The sequence below is a fragment of the Agelaius phoeniceus genome, chromosome 37 (genome assembly GCF_051311805.1).
Source record: "Agelaius phoeniceus isolate bAgePho1 chromosome 37, bAgePho1.hap1, whole genome shotgun sequence".
Lineage (NCBI taxonomy): Eukaryota > Metazoa > Chordata > Aves > Passeriformes > Icteridae > Agelaius > Agelaius phoeniceus.
In genome coordinates this window covers 1,402,091-1,412,137 of record NC_135302.1, presented here as the reverse complement: position 1 = coordinate 1,412,137, position 10,047 = coordinate 1,402,091, and the positions used below count along the sequence as shown (strand labels likewise).

At 48.4% G+C, this 10,047-nt stretch overlaps 1 protein-coding gene across 1 annotated transcript in view; it reads right to left on the bottom strand.

Annotated features, from left to right (window-relative positions):
- The window catches only part of PRPF31 (pre-mRNA processing factor 31), a 10,462-nt gene extending 1,989 nt beyond the window's left edge, over positions 1-8,473 (bottom strand). Inside the window, exons 1-6 of the mRNA XM_077193241.1 lie at positions 8,464-8,473; positions 6,899-7,098; positions 5,862-5,922; positions 3,227-3,310; positions 1,949-2,046; positions 158-295 (exon numbers count right to left, since the gene is read on the bottom strand). Coding sequence (XP_077049356.1) covers positions 158-295; positions 1,949-2,046; positions 3,227-3,310; positions 5,862-5,910 — 369 coding nt within the window. The 5' untranslated portion in view covers positions 5,911-5,922; positions 6,899-7,098; positions 8,464-8,473. The remainder of the gene's footprint in view (positions 1-157; positions 296-1,948; positions 2,047-3,226; positions 3,311-5,861; positions 5,923-6,898; positions 7,099-8,463) is intronic.
- Positions 8,474-10,047: the final 1,574 nt, after the last annotated feature.

Here is a 10,047-nt window from a genome sequence, read left to right as displayed (position 1 = left end):
TCCCAAATCCGTCATAGAAATGCCCCCAAAATGCCCCAAATCTGCCCCAATTTCTGCCCAAATCTGCCCCAAAATCTCCCAAATTTGGCCCCAATTTCCCCCCAAATTTCCCCAACAGCCCAAACCCCCCAAATCTCCCCAAATTTGCCCAATTTGCCCAATTTGCCCAAATTCCCCATTTTTTGCACCCCTGGGTGGTGGAGGCCGTCACGCTGACCACCATGATGGTGGCGTTGGTCAGGATCTGCTGCACGTTCTCGTTGTTCTTGCACTTGTCCAGGGAATTGCCCAATTCCTGAGGAATTCACCCCAAATCGGCGCCCGGCAAAAGGAACCGGGAAACGTCAAAATTCCCAAAAAAAAAAAATTCCCCAAAAAAATCTCATTGGAATCGTGGAAAAAACGACCCCACCAAAAAAAACAACCCCAAAATCTGGAAAAAAACCAACAAAATTTACCCCAAAAAAATCGAAATAAGCATAAAATAGTAAATAGAAATTTAAAATATTGAAAATAAAAAAATACCCCAAAATCCCCTCAAAAATCCCCCAAAAAAATCCCCCCAAAAAACCCAAAATCCCCCCAAAAAGTCCCTGCAAAAAACCCAAAATTCCCCAAAAAAATCCCAAAATCCCCCCAAAAAAAAACCCCCAAAAAACCCAAAATCCCACAAAAAAATCCCTGCAAAAAATCCCCAAAAACCCAAAATCCCCCCAAAAAACCCCAACATTCCCCCCAAAAAATCCCCCCAAAAAGCCCCAAAATCCCCCCCAAAAAAACTGCAACATTCCCCCAAAAAATCGCCCCAAAAACCCCAACATTCCCCCAAAAAATCCCCCCAAAACCCCAAAATCCCCCCCAAAAAAACCCAAAATCCCACAAAAAATCCCAAAATGCCACAAAAAATCCCCCCCAAAAAAACCCAAAATCCCTCCCAAAAATCCCCCAAAAAACCCCAAAATCTCCCCCAAAAAAGTCCCTGCAAAAAAAAACCAAATCCCCCCAAAAAAATCTGCCAAAAAACCCCAAAATCCCCCAAAAAACCCCAAAATCCCCCCAAAAACCCCAAAATCCCCTCCCCAAAAGTCCCTAAAAATCCCCACAAATTTTTTTAAGGTATTTGGGGTGGGTTTGGGGCATTTTGGCAGTTTAGGGCCATTCTGGGGGGTTTGGGGAGTATTTGGGCCAGTTTTGGGGTGGTTTTTGCCATTTTTGGTCATTTAGTGCCATTTTTGTGTGGTTTTTGCATTTTTGGGTCATCTTTTGCCATATTTGGCTGTTTGTTGCCATTTTTGGGCCGTTTTTTCCCATTTCTGGGCCATTTTTCACCATTTCTGGCCGTTTTTTTTCCATTTCTGGTGTGTTTTTCACCATTTCTGGCCGTTTTTTTTTCATTTTGGTGTGTTTTTCACCATTTCTGGCTGGTTTTTTTGGCTGTTTTTTGCCATTTTTTGGCCGGTTTTTGCCATTTTTTTGTGGTATTTTTTCACCATTTCTGGCTGGTTTTTACCATTTTTTTTGCCATGTTTTTCCATTTCTGTCTGTTTTTTCCCATTTCTGGGCCATTTTTCACCATTTCTGGGCCATTTTCCCATTTTTTGGCCGTTTTTTTTCCCATTTCTGGTGTATTTTTCACCATTTTTGGCCATGTTTTTCCCATTTCTGGCCGCGTTTTCCCATTTTTGTGGTATTTTCCATTTCTGCCCATTTTTTCCCATTTTTTGGCTGGTTTTTTCCCATTTCTGTGGTGTTTTTTTCCCATTTCTGGGCAATTTTTCCCCATTTCTGGCCGTTTTTCCCACTTTTTTTGCTGTTTTCCCATTTTTTTGCCGTTTTTTTCCCATTTCTGTGATATTTTTCACTATTTCTGCCCATTTTTCACCATTTCTGTCCGTTGTTTTTTCCATTTCTGTGATATTTTTCCCCATTTCCGTCCATGTTTCCCCACCTTCACAGTCCGGATGTAGTCGAGCGCGTTGGGCACCAGCGACTCCAGCTCGGGGAAGCGTTTGGAATATTTGTCCCGGATGAATTTGTGGATGATGTCTGGGGAGGGACCCAAAATCCCCCAAAATGGACCCAAAATCCCCCAAAATGGACCCAAAATCCCCCGAAACGGCCCCAAAATCCCCCAAAATGGCCCTGAAATGGCCCCAAAATCCCCAAAATGGACCCAAAATCCCCCGAAATGGCCCCAAAATGGCCCCAAAATGCCCGAAATGGCCCCAAAATCCCCCAAAATGGCCCAAAATGGCCCAAAATCCCCTGAAATGGCCCCAAAAATGGCCCAAAATCCCCAAAATGGCCCCAAAATCCCCGAAATGGACCCAAAATGGCCCCAAAATGGCCCCAAAATCCCCCCAAAATGGCCCCAAAATCCCCCAAAATGGCCCCAAAATGGCCCAAAATGGCCCCAAAATCCCCGAAATGGCCCCAAAATGGCCCCAAAATCCCCCAAAATGGCCCCAAAATGGCCCCAAAATCCCCCGAAATGGCCCCAAAATGGCCCCAAAATCCCCTGAAATGGCCCCAAAATGGCCCCAAAATCCCCCAAAATGGCCCCAAAATCCCCCAAAATGGCCTCAAAATGGCCCCAAAATCCCCCAAAATGGCCCCAAAATCCCCCAAAATGGCCCCAAAATCCCCCAAAATCCCCAAAATGGCCCCGAAATGGCCCCAAAATCCCCCGAAATGGCCCCAAAATGGCCCCAAAATCCCCCGAAATGTCCCCAAATCCCCAAAATGGCCCAAAATCCCCAAAATGGCCCCAAAATCCCCCAAAATGCCCCAAAATGGCCCCAAAATGGCCCCAAAATCCCCAAAATGGCCCCAAAATCCCCAAAATGGCCCGAAATGGCCCCAAAATCCCCCGAAATGGCCCCAAAATCCCCAAAATGGCCCAAAATGGTCCCAAAATCCCCCGAAATGGCCCCAAAATCCCCAAAATGGCCCCAAAATGGCCCCAAAATCCCCTGAAATGGCCCCGAAATGGCCCCAAAATCCCCCAAAATGGCCCCAAAATTCCCGAAATGGCCCCCAAATGGCCCCAAAATCCCCCAAAATGTCCCCAAAATCCCCCAAAATGGCCCCAAAATGGCCCCAAAATGTCCCCAAAATCCCCCGAAATGGCCCCAAAATCCCGAAATGGCCCCAAAGTGGCCCCAAAATCCCCCGAAATGGCCCCAAAATCCCCGAAATGGCCCCAAAATCCCAGCCTGGCACTCACTGAGCTCGTTCTCGATCTCCACCGTGAGGTTGTTGGCGTCCACGATCACCCGGTACTCGGGGGCTGCCTCCACCGGGCCCAAAACTGCCCAGAAACGGGGAAATCCACCAAAATTACAGCCAAAAACACCCCAAAATTCCAGCCAAAATTCCAGCCCAAAATATCGCAAAGTTCCAGCCCAAATCACCCAAAATTCCAGCCCAAAATATCCCAAAATTCCAGCCAAATCCACCCAAAATTCCACCCAAAATTCCAGCCCAAAATATCCCAAAATTCCAGCCCAAAATATCCCAAAATTCCACCCAAAATCCATGCAGAAATCCCCAAAATTCCACCCCAAATCCACCCAAATCCACCCAAAATTCCAGCCCAAAATATCCCAAAATTCGAGCCCAAAATATCCCAAAATACCAGCCAAAATTCCAGCCAAAATACCCCAAAATTCCAGCCAGAAATCCCAAAATATCCACCCAGAAATCCCAAAAATCCACCCAAAATTCCAGCCCAAATATCCCAAAATATCCACCCAGAAATCTTCAAAATCCACTGGGCCCAGAACTGCCCGGAAACGGGGAAATCCACCCAAAATTCCAGCCAAATCCACCCAAAATTCCAGCCCAAATCCACCCAAAATTCCAGCCCAAATTCACCCAAAATTCCAGCCCCAAAATATCCCAAAATTCACCCAAAAACACCCAAAATTCCACCCAGAAATCCCCTAAATCCACGGGGCCCAGCACCGCGCAGAAACGGGGAAATCCACCCAAAATTACAGCCAAAATCCATGCAGAAATCCCCAAAATCCACCCAAAATTCCAGCCCAAAATATCCCAAAATTCCAGCCCAAAATATCCAAAATTCCAGCCCAAAATATCCCAAAAATTCCACCCAAAATATCCCAAAATTCGAGCCCCAAAAATCCCAAATTTCCACCCAAATCCACCCAAAATTCCTGCCAAAAACATTCCAAAATTCCAGCCAGAAATCCCAAATATCCACCCAGAAATCCCAAAAATCCACCCAAAATTCCAGCCCAAATATCCCAAAATATCCACCCAGAAATCTTCAAAATCCACTGGGCCCAGAACTGCCCGGAAACGGAAAATCCACCCAAAATTCCAGCCCAAATCCACCCAAAATTCCAGCCCAAAATATCCCAAAATTCCAGCCCAAAATATCCCAAAATTCCAGCCCAAATCCACCCAAAATTCCAGCCAAATCCACCCAAAATTCCACCCAAATCCACCCAAAATTCCACCAAAAATTCCACCAAATCCACCCAAAAATCCCAAAATATCCACCCCAGAAATCCCAAAAATTCACCCAAAATTCCAGCCAAAATTCCACCCAAAAACATCCCAAAATTCCACCCAAAATTCAGCCAAATCCACCCAAAATTCCACCCAGAAATCCCCAAAATCCACGGGGCGCAAAACTGCGCGGAAACGGGGGAAATCCACCCAAAATTACAGCCCAAAATTCCACCCAGAAATCCCCAAAATCCACCCAAATCCAGCCAAAATTCCACCCAAAATATCCCCAAAATTCCACCCAAAATATCCCCAAAATTCCAGGCCAAATCCACCCAAAATTCCAGCCAAAAACATCCAAAATATCCATGCAAAAATCCCAAAAATCCATGGGGCCCAGAACTGCCTGGGAACGGTGAAATCCACCCAAAATTCCAGCCCAAAATATCCCAAAAATTCCAGCCCAAAATATCCCAAAAATTCCACCCCAAATCCACCCAAAATTCCAGCCCAAATCCACCCAAAATCCAGCCAGAAATCCCAAAAATTCCACCCAAATCCACCCAAAATTCCACCCAAAAATCCCAAACGTCCATACAGAAATCTCCAAAATCCACCCAGAATTCCCAAAATCCACCCAAAATTTGGGGATTTGGGGATTTAGGATCCCAGATTTGGGGATTTTGGGGATTTAGGGTCCCAGATTTGGGCATTTTGGGATTTAGGATCCCAGATTTTGGGGATTTGGGGTTTTGGAGATTTAGGATCCCAGATTTGGGGATTTGGGGATTTTTGGTGATTTAGGATCCCAGATTTAGGGGATTTTGGGATTTTGGGGATTTAGGATCCCAGATTTGGGGGATTTTGGGGATTTTGGGGATTTAGGATCCCCGATTTTAGGGGATTTTGGGGATTTTGAGTATTTAGGATCCCAGATTTTGGGGATTTTGGGGATTTAGGATCCCAGATTTGGGGATTTGGGATTTTGGGGATTTAGGATCCCAGATTTGGGGATTTTGGGTATTTTTGGGGATTCAGGATCCCAGATTTTGGGGATTTGGGGATTTTGGTGATTTAGGATCCCAGATTTGGGGTATTTTGGGGATTTTGGTGATTTAGGATCCCAGATTTGGGGATTTAGGATCCCAGATTTGGGGATTTTGGGGATTTTTGGTATTTAGGATCCCAGATTTGGGGGATTTTGGTGATTTAGGATCCCAGATTTTGGGGATTTTGGTGATTTAGGATCCCAGATTTTGGAATTTGGGGATTTTGGGGATTTAGGATCCCAGATTTTGGGGATTTTGGGGATTCAGGATCCCAGATTTTGGGGATTTTTGGGTATCAGGATCCCAGATTTTGGGGTTTTGGGGTTTTGGGGTCACCTTCGGCCGCCCGGGGCTGTTTCCCGATGTTCTCCTCGATTTTCTGCATGAGCTCCGTGAACTGCAGGGAATGAACCAAAAACTGGAATTCTTGGGGCTGGATTTGGGCTGATTTGGGGTTTTTGGGTCCATTTGGGGTTTTTTGGGGGTCATTTGGGTCCATTTTGGGGTCATTTGGGATTTGGGGAGGATTTTTGGGGATTTATTGGGGTTTTTTGGATTTTTGAGGTGATTTTTAGGGTATTTTTTAGGAGAATTTTCAGGTAATTTTGGGTAATTCCAGGATAATTTCAGGAAAATTCCTGGGATAATTTCTGGATAATTTTGGGGTGATTTCAGGACATTTTTGGGGATATTTTTGGGTGATTTCAGGCGATTTTTGGGGATATTTTTGCGGTGATTTCAGGATATTTTTGGGGTGATTTCAGGATATTTTTGGGATGTTTTTGGGGTGATTTCAGGATATTTTGGGGATATTTTTGAGGATATTTCAGGATATTTTTGGGGATATTTTTGAGGTAATTTCAGGATATTTTGGGGATAATTTCAGGATCATTTCTACATATTTTGGGGATATTTTTAGGGTAATTTCAGGACGTTTTTTGGGAGATTTTTTGGGTGATTTCAGGATATTTTGAGGATATTTTTGAGGATATTTTTGGGTGATTTCAGGATATTTTGGGGATATTTTTGGGGTAATTTCAGGACATTTTTGGGGATATTTTTGGGGTGACTTCAGGATATTTTGGGGGGTAATTTCAGGATAATTTCCAGATATTTTGGGGATATTTTTGGGCTGATTTCAGGATATTTTTGAGGATATTTCAGGATATTTTTGGGGATATTTTGGGGTGATTCCAGGACATTTTGGGATATTTTTGAGGTGATTTCAGAACATTTTGGGGTGATTTCAGGATATTTTTGGGGTGATTTCAGGATATTTTTGGGGATATTTTTGGGGAGATTTCAGGATATTTTTGGGGATATTTTTGGGCTGATTTCAGGAGATTTTGGGGCTATTTTGGGTGCATTTTTACCCCTTTAGACCCCCACAGTTTGGCGATGCTCCTGACGGACTCGGCGCCCTCGGGCGGCTCCGGCTCCTCCCGCACGTCCTCGATCGGGGGCTCCTCCCCCCCTCGGAGCCTTCGGCCTCCTCCTCCTCCCCCGCCGCCTCCTCCAGGTCTGCCAGCAGCTCGTCGGCAGGGACATCCTGAACTGGGCAAACTGGGAGCAACTGGGAGCGCTGGGAGAGAGGGAACGGGGCCTGGAGAGCCCCGGAGTGAGAGACAGCCCGAACTGGGCAAACTGGGAGCACTGGGAGAGCAGAAATGGGGACCGGGGACACCCAGAGACCCCTCCCAGTGAGAGACAGCCCCGGACTGGGCAAACTGGGAGCACTGGGAGGGGGGGAAAACGCGGCCTGGAGCCGCGGCCCAGTGAAACCAATCCCCGAACTGGGAGCGCTGGGAGCAGCCCCGAGCCCCCTCCCCGTCCCCTCATCCCCTTCCTGTCCTCAAATTCCCAAATTTCCCCCAAAATTTCCCCAAATTTTTCTCAAATTTTCCCTCCGGTACCTCCCGCCGTTCCTGTCGCCGTCTCGATTACGTCACTTCCGCCCGCGGCGCGCCGCTCCAGACGTCACTTCCGCTGGCTGCTGTCGGCGCTGTGACGTCTCACCGCGCGCCGGCGGTGTCCAGTTCTGCTCCCCCCGACACCTCCCGGCGGGGCCGCCGCGCTCCGGGCCCGGCTTAGGGGGACTGGGATGAACTGGGAGGGACTGGGATGAACTGGGAGGAACTGGGAGGGACTGGGAGAGGGGATTGGGGGCACTGGGATGAACTGGGATGGATACTGGGAGCACTGGGAGGGACTGGGAGGGACTGGAATGGATACTGGGAGCACTGGGAGCACTGGCAGGGACTGGAATGGATACTGGGAGCACTGGGAGGGACTGGGATGGATACTGGGAGGGACTGGGGGGCACTGGGAGCACTGGGGGAGGGACTGGGAGGAACTGGGGGGATCACAGAGGGACTGGATGAACTGGGAGGAACTGGAACGGATATGGGAGCACTGGGAGGGACTGGGAGTGGGGATTGGGGGCACTGGATGGACTGGGAGGAACTGGGAGGGACTGGGAGAGGGGATTGGGGGGCACTGGGATGAACTGAATGGATACTGGGAGCACTGGGAGGGACTGGGAGCACTGGGAGAGGGGATTGGGGGCACTGGGAGGGACTGGGAGGAACTGGGAGGGATCATGGGGGGACTGGATGAACTGGGAGGGACTGGAATGGATACTGGGAGCACTGGAAGGGACTGGGAGCGGGACTGGGGGCACTGGGATGGACTGGGAGGAACTGGGAGAGACTGGACGAACTGGGAAGGGGGGAGGGGGCACTGGGAGCACCGGGGAGGAACTGGGAGGGACTGGAATGGATACTGGGAGCAACTGGGAGGGACTGGGAGAGGGGACTGGGGGCACTGGGAGGGACTGGGGGTACTGGGAGAGGGGATTGGGGAAACTGGGATGGACTGGGAGGGACTGGGAAGGGGGTAAGGGGGCACTGGGAGCGATCAGGGAGGGACTGGGATGAACTGGGAGGGGAACTGGGGGGGACTGGGAGCACTGGGAGGGGACTGGGAGCGATCAGAGGGGATTGGGAGGGACTGGGATGGAACTGGGAGCACTGGAAGGACTGGATGGATACTGGGAGCACTGGGGGGGACTGGGAGGGACTGGGATGGATACTGGGAGCACTGGGGGGGACTAGGATGAACTGGGAGGGACTGGGAGTGGGGACTGGAGACACTGGGGGGGGACTGGGAGGGAACTGGGGAGGAACTGGGAGCACTGGGAGCGATCAGAGGAGGACTGGGATGAACTGGGATGGACTGGAACAGACACTGGGAGCAACTGGAGGGACTGGGAGCAACTGGGAAGGGGGGGTGGGGCACTGGGATGAACTGGGAGGGACGTGGGGGTTCCCTGGTCCATACTGGTCTGTACTGGGAGTGGGTGAACGGCCTGGGGGGGGGAACTGGGAGGGACTGGGGTGATTTTGGGTGAATTTGGGTGAATTTCAGGTGATTTTGGGTTAATTTTGGGTGAATTTCAGGTGAATTTCAGGTGATTTTGGGTTAATTTGGGGTGAATTTCAGGTGATTTTGGGTGAATTTCAGGTGATTTTGGGTGATTTTGGGGCTCCTCTTCTCCCCCCAGACATGGCGGAGCTGGATCTGGGTCAATTTTGGGTCAATTTAAGTGAATTTGGGTGAACTTCAGGTTATTTTGGGGACTGGGGGAAAATTTGGGACAATTTTTGGGAGGGTTTGAAGACAATTTTGGGGAAATATTGGGGCAAATTTTGGGGGAGTTTGGGGCCAATTTTGAGGAGCAAATTTGGGGAAATTTTTGGGAGAATTTGAAGACAATTTTGGGGGAGTCTGGGGCCAATTTGAGGGGAAATTTTGGACAATTTTGGGGCAATTTTTGAGAGAATTTGAAGACAATTTTGGGGGAATTTGGGGGCAAATTTTGGGGGAGTTTGGGGCCAATTTTGGGGGAAATTTTTGGGCAAATTTGGGGCAATTTTGGGAGGGTTTAAAGACGATTTTGGGGCAAATTTGGGGAGTTTGGGTCGATTTTGAGGGGAAAATTTTGGGGGAAATTTGGGGCATTTGTGGGAGGGTTTGAAGACAATTTGGGGGCAAATTTTGGGGGAGTTTGGGGCCGATTTTGAGGGGAAATTTTGGGGCAAATTTGGCGCAATTTTTGGGAGGGTTTGAAGACAATTTTGGGGGAATTTGGGGCAAATTTTGGGGGAGTTTGGGGCCGATTTTGGGGGAAATTTGGGGCAATTTTTGACAGGGTTTAAAGACAATTTTGGGGAATTTGGAGCCAATTTTGAGGGGAAAAGTTTGGGGAATTTTTGCAGCAAATTTGTGGGCAATTTTTGGGAGGGCTTGAAGACAATTTTGGGGGAATAGGGGAAAATTTTGGGGAGTTTGGGGCCAAATTTGGGGTATTTTTTGGGAGAATTTGAAGACAATTGGGGGAATTTTGGGGGCAAATTTTGGGGGAGTTTGGGGCCAATTTTGAGGGGAAAAATTTGGGGAATTTTAGGGCAAATTCGGGGCAATTTTTGGAGGGTTTAAGACAATTTTGGGGGAGTTTGGGGCC